The sequence below is a fragment of the Equus caballus genome, chromosome 21, assembly GCF_041296265.1.
Source record: "Equus caballus isolate H_3958 breed thoroughbred chromosome 21, TB-T2T, whole genome shotgun sequence".
In the NCBI taxonomy this organism is placed as follows: Eukaryota; Metazoa; Chordata; class Mammalia; order Perissodactyla; family Equidae; genus Equus; species Equus caballus.
This window is the reverse complement of record NC_091704.1, coordinates 21,119,667-21,145,524: the sequence shown is the minus strand read 5'-3', so window position 1 is coordinate 21,145,524 and position 25,858 is coordinate 21,119,667. Positions and strand designations below refer to the sequence as shown.

Below are 25,858 nucleotides of genomic sequence, written 5' to 3'. Positions count from 1 at the left end.
TGTTGTGCCATAAGGGATATTTCTCCTTACGATTTTTTTTTGCCTCTAATATTTTCCACACCATTGACATAGTGAAGAATTTAAATATTTGTGAGTCCTTTCTGTGTTTCACTGATTTGTTTTCAGCATCCTATCAAATGGCATATTTCCTGCTGTGGCTTATAGTGCTTTCTGATGTTTTACTTTTACAAGACTTTATTCAAGGACCTCATTGAAACTTCTCTACCTAAGGAATTGTTTTAGCATGTAATTGTTTGTAGGTTTTATATGTTTATTATTTATTTTCAGTTCTTTTTAGTTTTGGAGATCATCGGAGGAGCTCTTCCTTCATTAGGGAGAAGACCAAATGTTGCTTTAATAGATCTGTGGGTTTGAGCACTGCCTGATTTTATTGGTGGTGGAATTCTGGAATAAGATTATCTGTGAAGCACCACTCTTATAAAACTTGGACATATATCTTAGCAGTATTTGGAGTTCTAATTGGTTGAGTAAACTCATTTGTAGTGCAATTAAACCGCTGTCTAGTAGATGAGGTGTATCACACTTTGGGGAACGGTTGGGAATATACAAGAAGTTAAACAAGCTGTGAATCAGTAAACACCCAGGACGCAGGCCAAGTCATTAATGGGCTCATGAGCTGCCTGCGGGAGCTTCTGCCTATCAGGCAAAACTATTTTTTCTCTTTTGCTCTTCTCAGATTTAGTCTCTTGTTACATTTCTGACAGATTTCCTCTACATATTAATTATTTTTTACTTAAAATCTGAATGGAGCTACACCCATTGGCCCACCCAGTTAAGATGCTGATTACAGGCTTATGTCAACTGGCTGAACAAGTGGCTCCCTCTATGGGTAGATGAGCTGGGGCTGCTAGAGGCTTTTGTAGGCATCTGTGTGACAGCGTCTACTGCTCATGTCAGTAACTCCGAGTGACACTGATTCTGTGACGATGCTGGGAACGAACCCTCTCATTAGGAAGAGTGTCTCCCGGTTGTGCTAAAACACGTCATGGTTTTCTCAACATCATGCTTAGTGATAATTCACGTTATAAAGCCAATTTGCTCATTTGATAAGCATCTGATTTCCTTCTCTGTTTAACACATTTTGGATCCCTGACTGGAGGCTCCACATCCCTTCAGGCCCACTTAGCACTCTGTGGAAAGCTAGCACTTCCTGTGTGCCAGGCACTGTGCTAGTGTCTCCATCTACGTTCTCTTCTCACAAGAGCCCCATGTGGTAGTTGATATCTTTCCACTTAGATGTGGGGAAAGACAGACTCAGAGCGTGGTCACAGACACTGATTCCCAGCAGAGCCCCCTTCTCCCTCTAGGTAGCCTTCTGTTTTATAACATGTTTTAAAAGATGTCTTTTAGCCATCTTAATTGGGGTATAGAGGTCCTTCTTCAGTTGAGCACTAACATCCGGATTTTTAAATTACAACTTCAAGTGTTTTTAAAGGGAAAGAATAAAATTGACTTAAAATTCTAAAAAGTGAAAAACTAAATTTGAAAGGCACAGCGTTTCTCCCCCACGTTTCTCTCTTTCGCTGTACCCTCAGAGGACAGGGTCGCTTACCTGACAGACCATGTGTGCCAGTTGATGCAGGCCCCTCCGGCACCCTCTCTCGTGTGGCCTTCCTCTCGGCTTTCCTGGTGCAGCCGCACTCTCGTTCCCACATGCAGATTTGCTTGCACAGATTCATGTCCTGGGCCCTCAGATTCATGCATAATTTTATACGCATTTGCTGTTCACACTCCCGATAGGACTGATTCGCTCTGCTCTAGATCCTGTCAGCTTCTGGCCCCATTCCTCCCCGCCCCCCACCCCTCACTTCTGCATGTCTGTAGTAGCGCGTGGCTCAGAGAGAACAGAGCCCCTGGTTGCCCCCTCCCTGAATCACCTCCCGCCCTTGCGTTTTCCTATGTCACAGGGAGGTCACTGTAGAAAAAGATAGACAGAAGCAGCCTTTTCAAAGAAAACAAGCCTTGGGACTGGAAAGGAGAGACATGTGGGGCTGAATCAGTTCAGTCCAGTTTTATAACTTGGGAGGTTTACAGCTCTGCTTAACAGTGTTAGATGTCTGTCTGTTGGCTGCTGTTTGTCTCTCTCTCTTTTTCAATCTCTCTCTCTCTCTGGTGACTTAAGTAGATTTGGAACATTGACTTACAGGAAAGGAGGAGAGGTGCATGTGAGAGACAACAATTATTACTAAATAAACAAATTTCAGCATTAAGAATAATATTCCCAAAGCAGTACAAAAATGTGAAAAATGAATAACATAAAGGAAAACAAACAAACAAAAATCCAGCTACAGCCAATTCTAATTAAGAAGTCTAGTTGACTTTTACATCTTGATCAAGATAAGTGTATCCCGAGGCAGTGATATCTCAATCTACCTGTGGGATTAATTCCAATTGGTTTAGGTAAATTTTTCTAAAGATTAACTGATTATTACTAAGTATATCATGGCAGGGGAAAGCAGAATGTCCACTCAACTTTTATGAACTAAAAATCTGAGAATAAATGTTGAAGCCTTTTTTTACACAGTGCACCAAGGAATCTGGTCTGGGTCCTGGTCAAATTGGGCCTGAGGCATCTTTCTCTTTTGTTTTTTCATAAAATTGTGTATAAATCTGTTCTCCTTCCTCCACTTCCTGTTGTTCTCAGACAGAATGCTGAGCAGTTATTTACGTAAGAAATGGTGACGCTTGATTGAAAATCAAAATAGCAACCTTCTGATAGTAAAAGTAAAGTTCATAATATCGTCTGTCTGAGGGTCCTCAGCACTAAACTCACTCAATATTCAATATTGAAAAAGGTGGAAAGTAAGCTGTATTCTGTTGACTGTCCAGAACAGGAGTGGGGCTGGCCCTGTGGCCAAGTGGTTAAGTTTGCATGCTCCACTTTGGCAGTCCAAAGTTCACCAGTTCGGATCCTGGGCACAGACCTACACACTGCTCATCAAGTCTTGCTGTGGCAGCATCCCGCACAGAAGAGCTACAGAGAATGACGTACAACTAGGATATACAACTATGTACTGGGGCTTTGTGGAGGAAAAAAAGAGGAAGATTGGCAATGCATGTTAGCTCAGGGCCAATCTTCCTCACCAAAAAAAAAAAAAAAAACAGGCGAGTGATTATATAAAGACACTTATTTTCCTTTTAACATTTGAATTCTGAATTTCATTTTAAAAAATAGATTCTCTATTTCAAAAATCCCTCTTCCTGATATTTGTTCATATTGTTTGTCTTGTATTTTCTGTGCTCCCTTCATGTCTGTCTGTCCTTCTGCCATCACCTTGTTATGAGAAGCTCAGTTTTCTTTGGACCTTGATTTTATCCAATCAGCAATTGGAAAAAGAAAAATACTATTGTAAAAACCTTTAATTTGATTTATAAAGAATGATTAGTTGGTTAATTAAAAAGTTGGTTAAAGTAGGAAATCATAAAAAAAGATATATACTTTAAATATTTTAATTTAACCTAAGTATACATAAATTTACTAGTCTTTTGATGTAAGGCCTTTTTAAGACAGCCAATATAAACCATACTTATAATACATTGTTTCTGTTTTCCCATTTTAGCTTCTTTAAAGTTGAAGAAGAATTTGAAGTAATCTGAATGTAGGAATTTACATTTTTATTATTTTCTCAAGTCTTGGAAATCTCACCCATTCTAAAACAATGGGGATTGTATTTAGTAACTCACATTTATCAATACTTTCCAAAGCATTCCATTTAGTTTTCTTATAAACGATGCTTTCCCTTTTCATACTCATGTTTCATCAGTTTAAACATTTGTTTAATTTAGTTACTCATGATATCAAGCCTAGCCAGGAAAACGATGTGGAAATAAACCCAGCTGGTGGGAGGAGCCCAAGAGTCAGAGCTTCCTGAAGGAGGATGACTAGCCTGTGCAGACAGCCTTGGGCACCCAGCTGGCCAGCTCCCATGTCAGTTTGTTGTACAGTGGGAATAAGAGCACCAGATTATTCCTCGAGTTGGTTCTGTGGAGCGTGGTTAAGAGGGCTTTTTACTGTACAGTAAAGGAAGAACTAGAAGACCAGACAAATAAGGAGAGAGAAAAAACAGCAAAGCGAAAAACAATGTAAGGTTTAAACAGAGACGAAAAAAAAAAAATGTGTGCCAAGGTCTGTAGGGAGGAAACATGCCACTCTTTGTTGCAGGACAGCCTCATATGACCTATTACACGCTTCTCATTTATCTGGAAATTTCATGGGAAGTACGTTACTCTCCAGTTGGAAGCCAACTGCTCTAAGGGGCTACGGTCCTTTATGCAGATCCCAAGGGTATCATATAGAAAATTATTGCTTTAGTCAGTTGAGAAAAAATACCTAACGTATCTAGCTCATGATGTGTGTGTACTTTGTTTATTCTTTCCTGTTCTGACTTATATATTGGATTTTGTTTTTATTTGTGGAAAAATGGAAAACATCAGCTAGCTTGGAAAATAGCTCACTCTGGAGACTGTCCATTTCCTTCCTTCAGCAGTGAAGATGAATTTGATGCCTTATGTATGGTCTGTGACCTTTACTGAAAGAATTTTTAAAAGAAAATCAATCTAGCTGAAGACTTTGGCCTAGAATGGGATGTGTGTAGCTGCCAGCATAGCGTGTGTGAGCTGAATTCCGGCTGCCTTGTGAAGTTTTAAGTTGATGATCGCATGGTTTACTGTACCCGGAAGCATCCTCTCTTCCTGTGAACCCCAACTCTTGTGCTCCTTTTCAGGGCAGTCTACTTTGTTCGGCATAAGGAATCCAGACAGAGGTTTGCCATGAAGAAGATTAATAAACAGAACCTCATCCTCCGAAACCAGATCCAGCAGGCCTTTGTGGAACGGGATATCCTGACTTTTGCAGAAAACCCTTTTGTCGTCAGCATGTATTGCTCCTTTGAAACAAGGCGCCACCTGTGCATGGTCATGGAATATGTGGAAGGTAAATCATCTCTGACACAGAGAACGTGACCGCCGCTCCCAGAAACCCTCACTCGTTTGTGTGACTGAAGCCTCTGTATTTGGTTGTATCCACTGAGGCACTGAGGCCAAGCGATGAGATGTCTGTATTCCCAGTCATTATCTTCTGATAATTGCTTGTAAAATGCCTGCTCTGCTATAGCAAAGGGAAAATTAGTGCTATTTGGTAAAAGGTTGTTTTCTTGTGTTAGTAACTTCTACTCCCACCTTCCTCCTCTCAGTTGGTCATTAGAGTTAGAATATAGATGATGGGATTTTCCGTACTTATTTTTATCACATATCATAAAAACATTCATTATAATTGAACTTCTTAAAGGGTGAATTTAAAATACATCCTTTTGGTCTATGGTATGAAATAAAAAAAGCTTTAGGAGAAAGAAGATACATTGTGGAAAATCTTTTTCTTTTTGGAAGTTTATGATCTACCTTTTAAGTGCTCCAAGTAATCTTATTTTCATCCGTTCTGAGTATTTGAGTGGCCATGACTTGTTGATATAAACAAAGTTAAAAAAATAAATAGACCAGGGCCAGCCTGGTGGCACAGTGGTTAAGTTCGTGCTGCTTCGGAGGCCCCGGGGTTCGCTGGTTCGAATCCTAGATGCAGGCCTATGCACTGCTTGTCAAGCCATGCTCCGGCACGCATCCCACATATGAAAAATAGAGGAAGATGGGCATAGATGTTAGCTCCGGGCCTATCTTCCTCAGCAAAAAAAAGGAGGATTGGCAGCAGATGTTAGCTCATGGCTAATCTTCCTCAAAAAATAAAAAAATTAAAAATAAATAAATAAATAGATCACCAAGGGCCAAAACAATATTCAAAGCAGCTAATTTAAGCTCTTGTAACTGTTTGAACACAATCCCAAAACTATAAAACGTGAAGAAATGTTTAAATATCGTTTAGTTTGCCCTTTTCATTTTGCAGATGAGTGAACTGAAATTCTGGAGAGAATTACTAGTTATTTAGTGGCCGTTAGAAGACAAAAACAAAGCTTGCTTGATTTCCTCCCATTGTTCTTTTCGCCACACCAATACTTTGCCGTATGAACCTTTGTTGTAGTTAATTTAACATCAATAACTAAGATTTTTCACATGTTTAATATGTGTTAGCAATATCCTAAATTCTTTACGTAGATTACCTCATTTAATCCTCACAATAATCCTGAAAGAGATGACACTGTTACCATTCCGATGTTACAGATGAAATAACCAAGACTAGTTGGCCTAAGATCTCCCCGCCGGTGAGAGTCAGAGCTAGGATTTGGTCTGAGCTCAGGCAGCCTGATTCTGGAATCCATGTTTTATTCTGGTGTATTTTAAATTGTCGCCGTGTTTCTAAAATCACGCCAGCACTTCTTCAAATTTCAGTTCTACTTCAGAGCCGAATCTTCTCTCTTGTGAGTGCTGCTTCTTCAATAGAAATATATAGTTTCTCAACACCGCATCTTAATTAGAAACATGATTACTTAACACGCAGTCTCCACTTATGAACATGATATAGTGTGTCTGAGGGTAGAGGCCGTTCCACTTTGAAGTTCACTTCTGCGACCTGAACTGCTGGTCTCCTTCAGTCCTAGCTGATGCTGTGCCTGCTGCATCTTTTCCTTGTGTTTTCCAGGGGGCGACTGCGCTACCTTGATGAAGAACATGGGTCCCCTCCCTGTCGACATGGCCAGGATGTACTTTGCTGAGACAGTCCTGGCCTTGGAATATCTCCATAATTATGGAATCGTACACCGGGACTTGAAACCAGACAAGTACGTACACTGATGAAATACAGGTCTTTTTTACACACAATACAAAAAGTTTTCCTAGGTCTATAACAATGTTTTCTTTTAATGCTGCTTTGCGCTTTTTAAAATTCTCCCGTAATATTCTCAAATGAATTATTTTAACAGTACGTATGGGAATTTTTATATAATCCTTTAAAGGCTATGATGCTGATAATAGTAGCTTATAAGAAACAAGAAAAAGATGATTATAAAGCCAGGGTTAGTTAATAACCTAAAATAAAATAAAAATAACCTAAAAATAAAACCTAAAAAAAAATAAATACTTCTTTTTATTATGTAAACTTTTGAATAGCTGCATAGAATGCTACTGGTTTTCTGAATAGTTTCTGCATTTGGTATCAAGTACTCCAAGAGGATATACTTGATATTATGTTCTTTTTACTCACAGTTTGATTTTGAATTTAATTTCTAATCTATCTGAAATTCATTTTAGTGGTGTCTGATCTGACATGCAGATAGATGCTTTTTTCCCCAAATGACTAGCTGTTCATCTTGACGCCGTTTATTAAACATTTCATGCTTTGTCTACTAATTTGAGACACCTCTAAGAGCATTACGTGTTAATATGTAAAGATTTTAAGTGCACTGAAAATTTCATGATAAAATTAACTCATGCTCATTCCAGAAAATTTGGAAAGTGCAGAAAAACTTAAAAATTTCATTCACAACATTACCAAACAAGGACAGCTAATAGAATTTTGGCATATTTACTTCCAGTAGCTTTTCTTTTTTTTTCCAACTCCTCTGTTCCTTTAATTTTTAATTAAAATTTTTCTTTCCCCTTAAAACGAAAATTTTTAAAAACGTAAGTTCATAAAGCTGCCAAATGTGAATTCTTTGCATGTATAAGAAATGTAGGGTTTTTTGCTTAATGAGTAGAAGTTTCAATTTGAGCTGGAAGTTGAAATCTGAAACAATACTACATTTTTCTGTCCAAGTTCTTTATCTCATGTCTCATTTAAATCACAGATGAGTTGCTTATCTTAGTTCCTGATGTGTGACAAGGGAGGGATTATTGGTAGCCCTTTCTCTTCTAATTCCTTATTCTGCAGAGGAAAGATGTCAGAATTCCACACTTGAATTTTTCTAAGAGTTTTAAGTTGTAAATGATACTGTATGTAGCTGCTCCAACAAAGATTAAGTGGGCCTGGCCTCTGGCCATCCTTTGTGAATTACACTCAGCCACCAGATGCAAGTAATTGACATCTTTGTGTGGCTTCATCTCTTCCCAGGCTGGACTTTGTAATAAGGTTGATACTATATACCAAATAGTCTTACAAATTGACGGGGGAGGGAGAAAGCTAAAAAGAAAAGAACCAGCTTCGAAGTGAGCGTTGTAATATATGTCCTTCGCTTTGTAGCTTGTTGGTCACCTCCATGGGGCACATAAAGCTGACAGATTTTGGATTATCCAAGGTGGGACTGATGAGCATGACTACCAATCTTTATGAGGGTCACATTGAGAAGGATGCTCGAGAGTTCCTGGACAAACAGGTAAGCTTACGTGCTATTCAGGTCTGTAGAGAAATACAAAGTACACTATTGCCAGTGAAATTCGGAATCCACTTGTGCAGGCTGTCTTCACATTAGTACCAGGAGGGGTTTAGATGTCTATGTAAGCCTTGCATTTAATAAAGTGCAAATTCCTTCCATTTTTCTCCCTGGGCCTCTTTGAACTGTCCGCTCCTCCTCATTCCTCCCCCAACATTATGGTCTATTAGCAAGACGAACGATCTAATTGCACACAAGATGAGAGTCTGAGAGAGACAAATGGAAAACTGTTTTTGTAAGAAATTCAGGAGTCTCAGTAGAGTACTCATGAAACTCTTGATGCATCGTACAATCACGGCTGCTAAAATCCGAGCCATGGCCCATTTCCCTTTAAGCATGCCTCATTACCATGTGCCCACAATCTGTTCATTGTAAAGTTACTTAAGGTAAACACATCTCAACTGTCATGCTTTTATGGAGTTACCAGAGTGTGAATATATTTTGGTCATATAAATACTAAAACGATCTCTGACAGTGACAGGTAAAAAAATGCATTATTATTTTAAATTTAAGGATTACAAATGTCTTTAATATTGTCAAATAAGTAAAACTACCAAAAAGGGTCAAATCTTCAATCTGAAATTACACATTACACATAGTTTAGCATTAGAGCAGCATTTTAAATTTCCCTTCTTTGGTGTTTAAGTAATTTATTGCCTTTGGTATTAGAGTTACCAACTTATAATTGTTGTTCTTAAGTCCTTTGTCCGTGTGGTTCCATGTGGTTGAGCAGGTGTACTCTGGACAAAATAATTGGTGTTTAGCCATATTGCTCATTTTAATTCATGCCTAATATTCCTATTATTCTGATATTCCAATCATCTTTAGGTCTGCGGCACACCTGAATACATTGCACCAGAAGTGATTCTGAGGCAGGGATACGGGAAGCCGGTGGACTGGTGGGCCATGGGGATTATCCTCTATGAATTTCTGGTTGGATGCGTGCCATTCTTTGGGGACACTCCAGAAGAGCTATTTGGACAAGTCATCAGTGGTAAATGTCATCAGGAGTTATCTTTAAGCCACTGTTGGGAAGCAGCTATTTAGTGTAATTCTGTGGAGTATGGCAGTTTTTACTGCTAAAATGTTAACCTTTATCAAACAGTTTAGCCAACAAATTAAAAGAACTCACTCATCATAGCACATAACTGACTTTCACAATCTCAAGAGAGCAATTTGTGTTGAGAATTGATCTGACGGAGTTTTGTTAACATGGAATTTGGAAATGCGCTAGCAATGTAACCAACTTTTATGGTTTGCTTTTTCTGTAAAAGAAATTGGTGTGGGATTTGTAAATGATTTCAATGCCATCCAGTCTTCCTTTCCATAATAGGAAAGTTGCACCAGGGAAGAAAAGGTTAATGTGAGTACCATTTGCATAAATGGGAAAAATGGCTAATGGCACAGTGAAGAAATTAACAAAAATGTAATAAACCCTAAAACAAATGTCTACCAAATAATAAATAATGAGAATGGGAAGGAAGCAAATTTAATCCACAGATTGTTAATGATTTCATTGGTAGTTGTTATGGTGTAATGTTGTTTCTGTAACAGCTGTTCATCTTTCATTTAAAATTCAATAACCTTTAGATCTTAACCTACAAGCTGACCCTAACTATTGTTATGCAGCTTGTGGCAAAACTAAATGATAATTAAATAGGCTCTACCTGCTGTTTTTGTAAATTTCCCCGAAGCATAGATCAAAAAGGCCTGTCTTCCTCAAAGTTTGTCAGTTATCGCTGACATCTCCATCACCCACCTCCGGTGCGTTCTGGACTATGCTTACAGGGTCCAGCAGTGGAAATAGGGAGAAAATTCGTTTTGATATGAGGAGCCCTTGAATCACAGTATTATTTTCTATCATTGACTTTGCGAGCCAGGCATATTTGTAAACTTTAACAAAGTAGATTTGTGAGTTGCCTGCAGTGTATAACCCTTTTATACAATATCTGAGCTGTTTATGGATTTATAACTAGGCTGTTTTCTGATACACTAAGGCCTGAATGGCAAGAGGAATCAACTGTTTAATTAACACAAGCAGCAAATGCTGGCTTTGTTCTCGATGCCTCACGGCTCAGATGCATATTCATGTTTGATTTTCCAAATCAGATTTAAACTGCAGCAGAGGAAGCTAGAGGCAGGCACACACAGATATAACTCATGTTTTTATTGCATTTCCACACACACAAGCACGCACACCTATCTTCAGGCAAACTCCTTTAGAATGTAGAACATAGTCTAATATTTATGACAGATTTTAAATACTTCCATTACTCTGATTACTTTGGATTTTTTTTCTCCTTCAGTCTTAGCATTTTTGACCTTTCCTTTGTCTCTGGAAACAGTTACTTCTACTGTTTTTAAATTGTTTTTTGCTTCTCGGAGCTGAAGAGCTCTGCGGCTGTGGCCGAATCCTCAGCTGAGAATTGTCGGAGAGGAAATGTTACTGTCAGATGATGCCTGGATGGGCGAGCACCTGAAATGCACGTGTTCAGAGTTTCCACTATGTTGAGTCTTCTTAATAACTAGAAGGAGCAATTTGTCGTGAGCCAATTCTGCCAAAGAAAAGTGAATGAAAAAGGCAAATGAAGGACACTGCTTGTTGAAGTATTCTCTCCCTGCCTTGTTAAAACCTGTGCTATTCATCCCTTGTAAAACAATGCCTCTCAAACTTGCCTGGGCCTAGGAATCAACTGAAGAGCTCCTTAAATGCTGATTCTGATTCAGTGGGTCTGGGGTGGGGCCTGAAATGCTGCATTTCTAACAGCTCCCAGGTGAGTTCACGCTGTTGGGACCTGGACCAGCATTTGAGCAATAAAGTTGTAAACTACTTTTCTTCCTTCTAGATGAGATCAACTGGCCTGAGAAGGATGAGGCGCCCCCACCTGATGCCCAGGATCTGATTACCTTGCTTCTCAGGCAGAATCCCCTGGAGAGACTGGGAACAGGTTAGAGCACATATGTTTTAATTTTACTAGTATGCAAGAAATTGTATCTATGTGGGGCCTCAGAGGTTTCTGTTTGTGTTCTGTTCTTTGCATAGGAAACATCTGTTAGTCGCTGTAGAACGTGACTACAACACATTAGAACAATCCTATTTTAGACTTTTTTTCTGATTCAGAGCAGTATGTACACTAGGAGGGTTGGTGGTAGTTTATTGTTGTTCTTGTTTTTTGCAAATCAGAAATTATTCTTAATTTGTTTCAATAAGTAAATTATTTCTGGAAGAAAACCTCAAAGGCAAATGTAACTCGTCTGTCCTGAAACAAACATATCTTAAATAATTTGAAACAGAGGATAGAGATGCGAAGCTTTTTTTGTTTGGGTTTTTAAAAAAATACATATATTCCCAGAAGCATTTGACCCAGTACGTCACTGTCTCGGGCTTTGAAGTGGCTTATCAGTACTTGAACTAATTAGTAGAAATGAGCGCCTGGGGTTGAAGCCTGCTGTGCCATCGCTGGGATCAGCACCAGGGCCTGGTGCCGAGATGGGGTGTTAAAAACCACTGACTTTCAAGATTAAGGAGATAGTAGATTTGTTTCTTGCTGATTATTTGTCCTGACCGTTCTGCTTCCAATTTTTTGTTTCTGCCCTTCTTTTTCTTTTTTCTCCTTATATTCTGAGTAGACAGGCATAGAGATTTCAATATAGGGTTCCAGCCTGCCCTCGTATGTGGTTTCATCTAAATGAGACTAAATATTAAATAGAAACACACACAACACGTACAAAGTATCCATAATTTTCATCAGTGAAAATTCTTGACTTGATGGTTGTTTACTCTGAACTGTTTCATTCTACCCTATTTTGATAGAAATATCAGAAAACACTGAAGAAATCATTCTCTCCCCTATTTTTTCCAAGACAAAAATCATTTGCAACAGCTCCAAATATATATATTGTTCTCCACAATATAAGAGTTGTTATATACACAATGTAAGCTGTGTTGCCCACAGCTTCCCCAGTTGGAGGGTTCTGTTCTTGCTTAAATGTGGGGTGCTGTGTTACTAGAGTTTATGATGATGCAGTGAAACCCATGGGCCAAATCTTTATTGTGTAAGCAAAGTTTTAGTGAGACACGGTAATGCCATTCATTCACATATTGTCCATGGCTGCTTTCATGCTACGGTGCCAGAGCTGAGTAGTCATGACAGACTCCAGGGCCCAGAAAGCCTGAAATATTCACTATTTGGCCTTTTACAGAAAAATCTTGCAGACTGTGTATTAGAGAATCCAAGAAGGTTTAAAATCAGGGCTCAGTTGGGAAAACCTTTTAGAGTTGAGGCTGTTGCTGGAATACCATCTGCCTTTTTTTCCTCTTTCAGCGGATGAGTGGGCCTTTAACTGGGAAAGGCAATTTAAATGGACGTTAAGAACACAAACTCCAGAGTCAGATTGCCTGAGTTTAAATCTCAGCTGTGTGACCATGGACAGGTGGTTTCCCTTTCTGTGCCTCATTTCCTTGTCTGTGAAATGGAGCTTATAGTAGTGCCACATCACAGGATTATTGTGAGGGTGCAAGATCATCCACTCTGCCTCTTAGAACCAGTGGGGACAGTGCTGTTGGTTTTGTCGTTGTTAATTTTCTGCAAGTATAATCTCATGCTTTCCATTTTGGACATACAAGATACAGAAATGGTGGCGGTACCACCACCCCCCCCCCCCCCCCCCCCCGCAACCTTTGAGCTGATTGAGCTCTTTGAATAGAGCACTCGATATTTCTTCCCATCCTGTTTGGTTTTCCTCTTGCCTTACAGTGACTATCAAACTTGTTATTTCCCGCCCTCTGTGACCTGCGGTCAGATTTGCTTTATGGTTCAAGAGATGTGAGAAGCTGTCAAAGAATTAGTGTCACGGCTCTGTATGGGGCAGAGTGTTGAGGAGTGATTTTTACTCTTTGAGCCAAATGTGAGAAGCAGTGGCATTTTAAGGTTGTTCTGCAACAGTACAAATATTTATTTATATGCCCTAATCAACTCTCCCGGAGAAGTGTTGTCCTAAGGTATGATTAAGCATATATTAGAATTGGCACCCCCTTGAAAGAGCACCCTTCCCTTCAGTGTTCATGTGTCAGTTTGGAGTTTCCCACTTAATACTCTGCCCGTTTCCCTCTAAGAATACTTGGATTCTTGAATGGGGCTAGCTTTAATGAGATGAGGCTATGATGATGGTTAGCTCATTCAGGTTTATGTATTATATGCAGCAGGTTAGCTGTCTGCACATTTTCTCCTTGACCTCTGCTTTCGGTCTTTTCAGGGTTTGACAATTGGAGAAACAAATCTCCTAGCAGAAGCTCAAAAGAGATATTTAAAAGACCCTGCCCAAGCTCTTAGCATTGTCAGCAAGTACTTGCCAAGCAGGCAGGTCCAACATGACAGATCCCAGTAGGGCCCGGAGAATAAGGCGGAGAATCCCGCAGGCCTGCCATGCTGCTTCCAATGACAGCGTTTTGGATTTAATGCATATTTAGCGGGCAAAATAATGCACCGTGAAAATGTGCGAATGCACATTTGCCCGAGAGACTAGAGAGGCTGAGAAAAGGAGTGTGAAGAACATGATGGATGTTTAAGAAACTTCCCTGAAAGGAGAGAAAAACTCAAGGGAGAACATTAGTGCCAAAGCATAACTTGCAACTGGGGAACTTGGCGTCCTTGGACTAGACTTTTGAACTTGTAGAGTATTGAGTGGCAGCATGGCTCATTGGACTTTTGAGCTGCTCAGATGTGACTGACTCCCACCCGTGTACCCGCTGGGAGGTCTGGAATAGTTTCTTCATTGCCCAGAGTCTCAGTTTCCTAATCTGTGAAAATGGACATGTTATGCACCTCATGAGATTATTGTGAGGACTAAATGCAAACATGTTCGTGGAAGTGTCTAGTACATCAACCTAGTGCGTTATAGGACCCCAAGAAGTAATCAGTTTCCCTTCCCTTCTTGAAGAATTCTTACAATGGAAGCTGTCAAGTTCATGAGTTCCTGGGTCTGATAATTTGTATTTGGTTCATAATGCCCTCATCCGTATTGTACCAACAGTTTAGCCCAGAGATAATTCTTCCCCGGTGTGTCCCTTTAATTCTTTTCTTCCCCATCCCTTTAAAAGTGCATGAGGAACAGGACCCAGTGATAAGCAACCTCTTCTCAATGGGGCTTAAAGGCCAGAGTTGGAGAAATGTGAGCTGGGTCAGCAATGGGCTGTGACTCCTTGGGGAGGACCCATTTGTCATCATCCACAGGAATGAAGCAAATGCTCTCCCTGACTTGGGTCCCAAAGGGTGGCAGGCCGGGGAGTGAAAAACCGGACACTCTGGCTGTGATCCAGAAGTGCTGATGGAGCCCTTGGCTCTAGAGAACTGCTTTTCTAGGTAAAGTTGAGCTGCCTCAGATTATCAGAGCTGTCATGTGATATGGCCCCACGAGCAGCCACTGAAGTGGTAGTCATTGCATTATAGTGTATGGTGGGCCACCAAGTAGGGCTTGCCTCTTTGGACCTCAGTGTCGTTGGCACAGTGAGGGAGTTGGGTAGGTAAATATTTAAGCCCTTTAAGCTACTCCAAGATAAGAGCACTACAAGAAAATGTCACCAGCTGTGTTTCGGGCTGTTGGTTGGGCTAGGTGACAGCCAGGAGGCATGGAGGACTGGAGCTGGACTATGCAGAGGTGCCATGGGAACAGCCTCAGGAATTGGCTGCTCAGCCATGTTCCCCAGGATCGGCAGTTGTGAATTCATTTCCAAACTGGTGCAAGAGAGATGGCAGGATAGGATCTGAACTAAAACATGCCTTCCCCTTATATGGCGTGTGGCATTATGGCACTGAGGATGGACCTGGGTGTTTTTAGACAGACCTCAGCTCAGCCCCTCTAAACCTTACCCACTGGCTGATCTTGGTCCAGAATACTTAATTGCTTATCCTCAGTTTCCCCCTCTAAAAATGGAGTTGATAATGCCTACTTCGTTGTGGGGTTACTTTTAATGAGTTAGTTGAAGGGAACAAGATGCCTCTAGCATCCAGTGCAGTGCTTGTCAAAGTCAGCCCTCAAATCCCACTGCTGATGCCATTCCTGTTGTGATCACCATCAGACTTGAGTATCGTGCTGTGAAGACAGAGAATGCCTGGATAGGATCCTAGAGAAAGATTCCAATCAAATGCTTTGTAAAGAAGAACCCATTCTCCCTTTTTGGGGGGGATTTTCATACCTTACCCTTAACTCTCCCTTCCATTGTTTTAAGAACTCTAGTTTCCCCTGGCGGGGCTTGGAGCTCTGACCTGCACCTTGGGCTAGAGGGGCCTGATGGTGACAGAGCCACATCTTTGAACTACACAGACAGTTCCCCTGCCCCAAGATCCAAGCCCATTTTTCATTCAGCTTGCATTTCTCATCCTATTCCTTTTGTACCCCACTGAGGACAGAATGAGAAACATGGGTGACAACTGCATTAAAGAGGTGTTTACATCAGACTTAGAGGGGCATCTCCTGGCAGGGAGGCTGATTAGATGCTGGTATTAGTCTTGTGAGTAATCTCTCCTCCTGGTGTTTTTTCAGGATTGGTTCTTCCTTATTTCCCTCATGAACCGGGGGTGGGGGTGGGGAGTACAGGGTGGAGGCCTGATTCTCACACTATGATTTTAAAACTTGTGTACTTTCTTCTCTTTACATGGGGTAGGGTGTTATATTTTGATGACATCTGCCTTTCAAAATCACTCTTCCAAGTCATGCATTGAATTAAAAAACATTTTCACTGAATTGTGCTATCATGCTGACTTGGCAAAAAGAAGCCTAAAACTTAAGAATTGCAATTGATTTTCATCACATGCATATAAATCTATCAGATTTGCCAGTTACTTACTTAAGAATCTGTAATATAGGGGCCGGCCCAGTAGCGCAGCAGTTAAGTGCAAACATTCCGCTTCGGCAGCCTGGGGTTCAACGGTTCAGATCCCGGGTGCGGACATGGCACCCCTTGGCACGCCATGCTGTGGTAGGCGTCCCACATATAAAGTGGAGGAAGATGGGCATGGATGTTAGCTCAGGGCCAGTCTTCCTCAGCAAAAAGAGGAGGATTGGCAGCAGTTAGCTCAGGGCTAATCTTCCTCAAAAAAAAAAAAAAAAAGAATCTATAATACAAAGAATCTAATTCCTGCCTATGTTAATAAGCAATCCAATAACATTGAAGAGTAACCATTATATACTATTTAGGAAAAATTCATCTTTATTAACCTTACCTCCAGAGGAAATACTGCTGAGGACAATTTTGCGCCTTGTTAGAATTTCTTTGGATATGTAATGAGCAAGTCTGCTTTGGGCCAACATGTGTCCAGGTCCCCAGGTTCAGCATAATGTGATTTTAAGTGGCCGCATCATTAACCTTTGAAAAAGGGAGGAAGTCATGGAAAAAATAACAGAGAAAAACTGTGGCATAGCAACTGCTGTTAGCAAAATCAAATCTGCTAATAAATTATGGGAAGATTTTGGGGGGGGGGGTTTGGTTATAGAATGAAAAAGTAAGATTTCCATGACTTCTTCATTTCTCTGTGGATAGATTTTCTGTTTTCCTGGTCGTCTGTAAAAACTGATGTTTCCCTTTGCTTGGAGGATAGTTTAACACTTTCTCTCTGTCCTTCCTCTACTCCCCGCCCCAAGGTGGTGCGTATGAAGTCAAACAGCATCGGTTCTTCCGTTCTTTAGACTGGAACAGTTTGCTGAGACAGAAGGCAGAATTTATTCCCCAACTGGAATCCGAAGATGACACAAGTTATTTTGATAGTATGTGCATTATCTGATATAAAACATTGTTTACTTCGTCGAATATTATCTCCACTTTTGATAGCACCTTCCAATCTTGAACCTATGAGTTCTTAAATGGGATGTTGCTTTGATATAGAAACTCCTAATTAAAATGTCTAAATTAACAGCCAAAATTCGGAGTAATGGGAACTGTTGCCAACCATTTCTCTGCAGCTCGGTCAGAGAAGTATCATCACATGGAGACCGAGGAAGAGGATGACACGAATGATGAAGACTTTAACGTGGAGATAAGGCAGTTTTCCTCATGTTCACATCGGTTTTCAAAAGTAAGTGAAATACGGCATAAACATACCGGGACTCTCTGGGAGATTTTCTCACTGGCCAGATGGTAGGTGCCCCTAAATAGCTGGGCAGGAGTGTGCGAACCACCTGCAGTGTTTTGAGTCTTGGCGTCTCCTGTACTTAAAATACCTTTTTGTTTAGGGAAAGTGACCCCACCATCTTGATAATCCAGAGTCCCTGCCCCCCACAGGAGTGTATTTCTCTGTTTCACTCTGCACAGATCAATCTTTTTTTCTTGGAGGGACAAACTTACGCTCGGAGTCTTGTCTTTGGAGCACGTGGTGCCATATACGTGCTGAGCGCGCCTTGCGTGCCCTGGCCTAGCTCCGTGCCGGGCTGTGGGGCATCCCCCCGTTTCTTTCATCTTATGCTGAAGAACATTGAGCTCATTGTGCACTGACGCCTCTCCCAGGGTCGCACAGAATACAACACAAAGGAGAAGGCTTCATCCTTGAAATAAGGCGAGACACTAGGGGACCACTCATTGTGGAATGAGAAAGTCTTGTAACCAGTAAGGGAAAATGTAAGTTATATTAAAGACACAGTAGGAAGCCAAGCTAGAATTTTGGAAATGGTAGAAGATAATAAAATCAGTGTTTGACAAAGGTGCTTTTTTACTGATTGTGGTAAGATTAAAAAACAAACAAACAAAACAAAGAAACCTGATAGTCCTGAGGCAGGGCGGGGCCCTAGGAAAATGGAAATGCACCTAGAGGGCACCCCACCTCCCTTTTGCTATTTTCAGTAGCTATATATTTTCTGTTGCCATGGCACTTTGCTTGATTATTGTTTAGCTTTTCTATAGCATTTAGTGACTTTAAAGTGTTCTGTACCTTTATCTAAGTGACTACCTAGAGTGCGTCTGCAAAGTGGCCCGCACTGCCTCCCTGTTTGTCAAAATGACAAAGTGAGGTAGAGATTTCGCTGGAGTGGTGGCGGATCTGTCCCACGGCCAGGACAGAGGCTGTGGTAACGCTGAATATCGGCTCACACCAGTACCTGTTCTCTGGCTAGCCCCTACACCCTGTTTCCTTCCCGCCGTCTCCTGTTCTCTAGCCACCTTCCTCCTAACTCGTAGATTATAGGAGGTCCAAGGGCCATTCCCGTGAGAGCAGCAAGTGGCTGAGTGGGATGGTAGGGAGTGCTTCCTGCCCTGGCTCTCAGCCCGTTTTCCCTTCCATCTTTCCTGTGAGACCACAGAGACCTCGGGTTTGCCTAAGTAAGCGCTCATACCCTTCAGAAATCCCAGTACCAACATAGGAAGCTGCCTGTCTGTATATGTGATTCATAAGCCAAAGAGATATGTCTGACTCATAACCAAATATATACTATACCCTCCCCTGCACATAAGTCTTGAAACAGGTAATTTGTCCTTCTCTTCACACTCAATTCCAATTCATTTTTCTCGCCCCCCCCCCCCCTTCTAGTGGCCATTAAATCTTTTTCTCTGTGATTTTCTTTTTCTGATTGACTTCATGGTTGAAAAGTAATCTAAAGTATGCATTGATCCCCAGGCCTAGAAACCCAAATGTATCTATGGATTTTGTTTGCAGATACCAAGTCCATAGCGAGACATGGTGAGAGGGTGATGGATTCATAGCTCCCCACTCCAAAAGAAAAAAATTATGCAGTGACCATTCGTCTCACGACTAAGTGAACAGCATTGGAAGTACCTTCTGAATTCACAGTCCCAATTCAAACTCTAGTCGTACTATAAAGTTTTTCTCCCAAGATGTGGAGTTTTTTCTGACACACTCTTTTAAGAAGCTACTGATAAGCACTGACTATTTGCCTTCCAGGTTTTCAGCAGTATAGATCGAATAACTCAGAATTCAGGAGAAGAGAAGGAAGACCCTGCGGACAAAACGAAAAGCACAACTTTGCCATCCACAGAAACGTTAAGCTGGAGTTCAGAATATTCTGAAATGTATGTGAAATGCCTGTTAAAAAATATCATAAGCAGTAGCAACTAGAGCAGTGGTTCTCAAACGTGAGGGTGCGTCAGAATCACCTGGAGGCTTATGAAAACACCGACTGCTGGGTGTTTTTAGCAGAGTCTCTGATCCAGTAGATCTGGGATGGGGGCAGGGAATGTGCATTTCTGTCAAGTTCGCAGGTGATGCTGCTGCTGCTCCTCTGGGTACCAGGCTTTAAGAACCACTGCACTAGATGGGTGTTGATTAGGCTTATCCAAGTTCCATTTTTACCTGGTTTCCTCCAAAATTTGCCTTGAACATAGTTTCCTGGTATGTATATATGACTTTGTTTTTGTTTTGATTAAGGCAACAGTTATCCACATCCAACTCTTCAGATACAGAAAGCAACAGACGTAAACTCAGTTCTGGCCTGCTTCCCAAACTGGCTATTTCAGCAGAGGCAGGACAAGATGCAGCTGCTTCCTGCCCTGGAGACCCCCACGAGGAGCCAGAAAAGCCAGCCCTTCCTCCTGCAGAGTGTACTCAGGAGGAGCCCGAGGTCACCACCCCAGCCAGCACCATCAGCAGCTCCACTCTGTCAGGTAAGGCCCTGGGCCAGGTACCTGCCATCCACCCCTCATCCACCACACTGGGAGGTGACTGCCCATGCTCTGAGTCCCAGGCCTGGTCTCATCGGGGGGTGGTGGTGAGTGCTTTGTGCTGCTAGACTCCCTCCACAGCTGTGCTTCTTGGGCTTGAGGGATGAGCCCCTAAGAACTAAGATCAACTGTCCCAGACCCTCCTTAGTGCATGGCCACACAGCACACCCTTCTGGCTTCAGTTTGACCCAAGAGCCAGCCTTAGCTTTCACAGCTGGGTTTCCGTGAGATCCTTGGATGACAGTCAGAACACACTAAGGGAGGATGTTCTCTGTTGTTGATGCAAACGCATGTCTTGTGGAGTTGCGTTTAGCTAAAATTAGGAATAAGGGACAATATCAAATAGTCAAATGGTCAAAATTACCCTCACCAATGTCTTAAATCACCCATAAAATACAGTATAAAGCCAGTTTTCCCTCCAGTGTTGAAATGGATGGTTGTTTCTTTGAAGAAATTGGTTTTGTTATGGGGCCAGATTGTACCAAATAACTTCCCTCTCCGCGCCAGACCGTCGGTGAGTGCCAGAGGATGCTGTGCTGCCTCCATGCGTCTAGGACTGAGAGGGGAGAGGGCACACAATGCAAAGTGATATTTTCTGTGCATATGAAACAACTTCACTGCAGACAAAAGTTACCTTCCCCGGCTGGGTACCTGGAGTAAAGAAACTCCTGAGACATCTTTGGCTGCTTGGGAGGCAGTCAAGGAGTTTTGGGTCTTTTCTGTGAAAGCGCTTTATAAGGTCACTTTTGTGTGAAGTAACCTTCCCAACAAGAGGAACAGTGTCTTCACAGATTTCTAAGATGTTGAATGTATCATGGAGACTTGCTGGCCCTTAGTAATGGAGGTATCCTCATTAGGTAATCAAACTTGCACTTCCCTCAGAGCAAGCCCTTGAAGTGCATTTCACATGTTATTTGGTTTATAAAAATCTTATACATAGCATATCCTTCTACAGGGCAATGTGCGTTTATGCTTTTTTGAGAAAATAAAGCACGGATATGGCTTAGCATCGCTATAATAAATGTTTTCATTAAGTCATATTCAGTATGTTATATTGATAACCATGAATGATTCCAAGATTTTTCATGAATACTTTTTTAACTAACTGAATATTCATAATGTAAGGTTTTTTAAATCATTTCAGGAAAACCAGTTTTACAGGCTGGGTTTATTTCAGCATCACTAAAAGTTTGGTTCTATGGAGCTGCACATGTGCTTATAGTTTATCATGGGGAAGAGTAATGTTGGGTTTCTCTCTTCCCTCTCTTCACCTCACTTCTGTTTCCATGTAGGATAATCCCACTTGTCTAATTCTTGCATAAAGCCAAGAGAATAGCAGTGAAGAAGTAGTGCAGACACAACCTAGCAGTCTACGATTCCTGACCACTTTTAGCTCATGTTGGCAACCAAATCAGATGTAGATATCTCACTAGTTTCTATTTCTGGTTACTAAGGTCTCAGCTGTTTCTTAGTTTGTTATCTTACTCTGCACGGAGTATACTTACCCCCATTTAAAACTTCTTAATATGGTGAGTTGTTGCTGACCTCTTCAGCCTACTCACTGTCAGAAGGGGAGGACGTAGAGGGAGGGAAACAGCATCTAAGCATTTGATTGATTACTTTCGTCATTTAAAAAAAACATCTGCCAAGGCCCTGCCATGCATTTTGATTAATAGATTCAAACCACCTTTCTCTCTGTCTCCCCCATACATACACTAAAAATAGTCAAAGACCTTGGGGGCTGTAGACAATAGAGGGATGAGCTGATTTGCTCATAGCCAAGGGTAATTAGGGAATCTGAAAACCATGACTGTAGTAAAATTAAATTTGTTGATTTTTATATTGCTCCGCCATCAAAAAGGAAGAATCCTTGACATTTCCAGAACATTAAGGTGACATTATCTACCATTGGCAGAAAAGAAACACACGCTTATATACTGTGCTATGAAGCAAGAAGGAGGGGTGATAAAAGAGAACATTGTATATTCACACTCTGGCATTTAGGGAGGTACAGCTTTATACCTGTTTCTCTTTTTTCTTAACTACCTTGTATTTGAATCAGTGAAAAGTAAAAGTCTTGAAGTCTTAGGTGTGGTGCTTGAATGCATCCAACAAATTATTCATTGTAAAGAGATGCAGCTTTTCATTTTATACTTATCAATGATCGCATCCAAACCAAACTAGGAAGGAAGAGAACGGAGCGTGTAACTTACCCAAAAGTGAACTTAAGTTTTGTGAGATGAGATTTTCGATGTGCGAAGCAGTTTTTATCAAGGCCTTCGGCAGTTGATTTCTTTATTTAGAGCGAATGAAATAAATGTACTGTTAAGTGAGTTCGAGTTTGGCGTATGGGAGTAGAAAGATTGTTGATATTTGCCTTAAGATTGGCTTCCTTTGTGGGTCGGATGCTTGCCTCGTGGAAGCCGGTGAATCTTTTCCTGTACCTACGGCAGAGTAGACGGCCATGAACTGTGCTATGCCCACGCCCACTCTCCCACATCCCGGGCTTCCCCTTGCTTGGACCCCACCTGGAGGGTCTGTGCCACCTCCCATGAACTAGGGCCAAGCTTCAACTGTGCAACCAAGTGGTGTATATATAGCAGTGTCACCGAAATGCTAAAGTCTAATCCTCACTCTTTTCTAGACAAAGAACATCGTGTGGTCAGCACTTTAAAATGTGCTAGCTGGTCTTTCAAAGGATCATTTATAATAGTATTAAATTCTCCGCTTGGATTGTTTTTTGTTAAGGTGATAGTAGTGGTGATGATTTTTAAAGCACAAGGGGCTTATATGTAGCATTTATAGGCAAAAATAAGATTAGCATCGTTTTTTCTGGATGGACAAAGATATATTATTAACAATTAAAAAAAGAAAGAAAACAGAAAACTGATAGCCTGTGAGAGAAGGAGTAGGAGAAACCAAAAGGGGTGGCCATTCAGCTTTTCTCTGGGGAACTCAGCATGGCACTTCTGCTCAAGAACTTTCTTTACTCTTGGTCTGTGTAGTCACCAGACCGACAAGAGTGATTTTTCATTTCTGTATCATCCTACATGGTTATATTATCTTATGATCCTCTGCTGAGGGAAGTCCTCATTTTTTAACTACAAAAAAAAAAAAAACCTTCCAGTTTATATTAAGGTTAATAAAATTAAAGATAAAGAAAGCATGGCTGGCTTAGAGGGGAAGGAATTGTCCCACCGGTCCATTAACTTCAGGGCAGATCAGCATATGACAGACTATCTAAATTAAGAGGATGTAGTGAGCCATTGACTAATGTAGTGCGTAATATCCTCTGTCTTGTCTTTTGAAATTTACAAGGAGCTTAGAATGAAAGGAGGTGTGTGGTGTGGGAAGTCAAAGGAGACACCTTAGGCACTTTTCTGTAAGTATTGTACCTGAGCCTAGCATGAGGTGTGTCCTAGGAAGATGCTAAGAGATAACACAGGCATAAGCCTGCAATGGACTAATTAAATGATGTCCACAGTCAAAAAACCATTATTAACAGTGTTGCTAATCATGATCATTAGCAGCATAGTATAATCCTAGTACACAGTGGGCGGTCATGGTGCTCATAAGGTGATGTTTGGTTCAGAGCATGGCCTTTCATAGTGGGTGGTGAGACTTGTCTTTATGAGGGTTGTAAAATATAGATTCGGGAAACTAATTATTCTCCTCATTAAATGGAGGCATCTACTGACAATTAGCAGACTTGTGTATAGGTAGAATGAAACCTAATGGATACCTCTTTCGTCTTTTCCTCCTCCATGTCACCTTTCTCAAACCAGTCATGTGTTGTTAACGTTTGCCTGACCCTCTGAGGACTCCTGAGCTGCGTGGGAGTGTGTTTCCAGCCTCTGTCCTTCCTTCTCTCTCTCCTCCCCTCTCCCCACCCCTCCTATCCCAGATTTTCCTGAATGTGTTTATTCCTTCTTCTTTGTACAGTTGGCAGTTTTTCAGAGCACTTGGATCAGATAAATGGACGAAGCGAGTGTGTGGACAATACAGATAATTCCTCAAAGCCATCCAGTGAACCCGCTTCCCACATGGCTCGGCAGCGATTAGAAAGCACAGAGAAAAAGAAAATCTCGGGGAAAGTCACAAAGTCCCTTTCTGCCAGTGCTCTGTCCCTCATGATCCCAGGAGGTAGAGAGACATCAACTCGCATGAAATTGTGTGATTTGTGCATGTGCCCCCCCTTCCCCCAGGGGACTGCTGATTGAGTTGCAAGATTGCTTGAAGCAGGGACCAACGGTTGGTGTCCCAGCACAGCTCCCTCCAGCATCTCCCTGCAGGACGTCCAGAGCTCCCAGGGAGCATGTGTGGTTCACTTCCTCTCACTTCTTTCTGCAGTGGGAGATGAGGCTTCCTTCCCACAAAAGCTTATTTCTTTTATTTGTTTTCTTTCCTGCTCTCCAAGTTAAGTGATAAATTTCCCTCCTCTGAATAGTTTTTCTTCCTAGACTATTCATCATTTATATACTTTACAGAGCTGTTTGCAGCCTCTGTGTTGGAAAGCTAAGTATAGTTTTTCTCATCTAATTAATGAAGAAATAGAAAGAACATAAGTTTTTCATTTCTGGGGATGTAGAGAGTCAGACAGCGCTGAGATTATAAGTTCTCTCAGGCCTGTCTGTTGAGCTCTGCTTCCTCCTACTGGTAGTCAAATCATTTTCCACCCAGTATTAGAAAACTGCGCTTAATTATGGTTTTGTTGAATTGCGGTATTGTTCCACAACCTGATTTTGCCTCTGCTAATCACTGTGTCCATAGTAATTCCACTGGCAGAGGTGAAATACACACCCTGGTGGTTGTGACTTCTCACTCAAATGACAGCAAGAGAGTGGAAGTGGGAATGAATTATGTTGCAGATGGCTTGCATTTGGAAGAATGCAGACCATGTATAAAAGAGATTGTTTACATTTTTGAAATTTCAAATTTGTGCAGAAAGAAATTGGATATAAACAAATGCTCATTTGGGGGTAGTGTGTGTTCGAGCATATTCTGTTTTCTGGGAGATGTCCCATTTAGCGCCATAAAACAAACACCTATCTCCCTAGTTTGAATGAATGTTTATATTCGAAGGCAATGGCCTCAGGGCAGCCGCAGTCAGGAAGATAAGTGTGATGTGGTCCAGTTCACTTCTGAAAGCTGGTGAGAAAGCCTACATCATGAGAAAGTAGAGAAATCATTCCCTTTGGAGAGATAAGGGAAACTGTCATGAGTTAAAGAATTGGAGGCCTGACTTTTTAGCAGTTTGGATCTAATGTGTATCCACTCAGTCCCCTTCCTGCTTGCATGTTTTGAAGTTCTCTGCCCACCAGTGTATGTCTCTTCACCTGGCCTCTGGATTAGATAGAAGGTAGTCAGCAAAACAGCACCGCGATGCCACATGAAGTCAGAGAGTGCAGGAGCACGCATAGTGATACGTTTAGCTTTATTCTACTTTGGACAGACATAGAACTGGAACAATGATAGTAGTATGATGCTTTCAGCCTACTGTGGCCATGGTGATACTCATCACGCCTGGTGAGTTTTCAGTAGTGCTGGGCACTCTGCAGCCTGGCTCCAGCTGAGCTCACATTTCAGCCTCAGCATCTTTTGTACATTATTCTTTTTCTCAAACACCCACAATTTCATATCACCAGCTAAAGTCTGCTTCGATTCACATAGATGGAACAGTGATATGAACTATAAATTAAAAGTGTGTTTGCTTATAAAATAAGGAAAACAGCGTAGAATTGGTGTTTTGGAGTATGAACTGAGTTTCTCTTAAAATTTCTCTATTTCACCTGCATTATCCTCTTGGAAACCATATGAGAATTGCAGGTAATATATGAAGAGAATCAGTTGTAACCATAGTAAC

At 41.3% G+C, this 25,858-nt stretch overlaps 1 protein-coding gene across 19 annotated transcripts in view; it reads left to right on the top strand.

Moving 5' to 3' along the window:
• MAST4 (microtubule associated serine/threonine kinase family member 4) overlaps positions 1-25,858 on the top strand; it is a 576,096-nt gene that overhangs the window by 531,162 nt on the left and 19,076 nt on the right. For 14 of the 19 annotated variants that reach the window (XM_023625596.2, XM_023625595.2, XM_023625594.2 and 11 more), the window contains 10 exons: positions 4,746-4,954; positions 6,608-6,746; positions 8,144-8,276; positions 9,162-9,327; positions 11,180-11,281; positions 16,974-17,096; positions 17,292-17,404; positions 19,220-19,347; positions 19,703-19,938; positions 23,938-24,138. In XM_023625596.2, coding sequence (XP_023481364.2) covers positions 4,746-4,954; positions 6,608-6,746; positions 8,144-8,276; positions 9,162-9,327; positions 11,180-11,281; positions 16,974-17,096; positions 17,292-17,404; positions 19,220-19,347; positions 19,703-19,938; positions 23,938-24,138 — 1,550 coding nt within the window. The remainder of the gene's footprint in view (positions 1-4,745; positions 4,955-6,607; positions 6,747-8,143; positions 8,277-9,161; positions 9,328-11,179; positions 11,282-16,973; positions 17,097-17,291; positions 17,405-19,219; positions 19,348-19,702; positions 19,939-23,937; positions 24,139-25,858) is intronic. The other 5 variants (XM_070246179.1, XM_070246178.1, XM_023625597.2 and 2 more) reach the window with 1 other exon arrangement.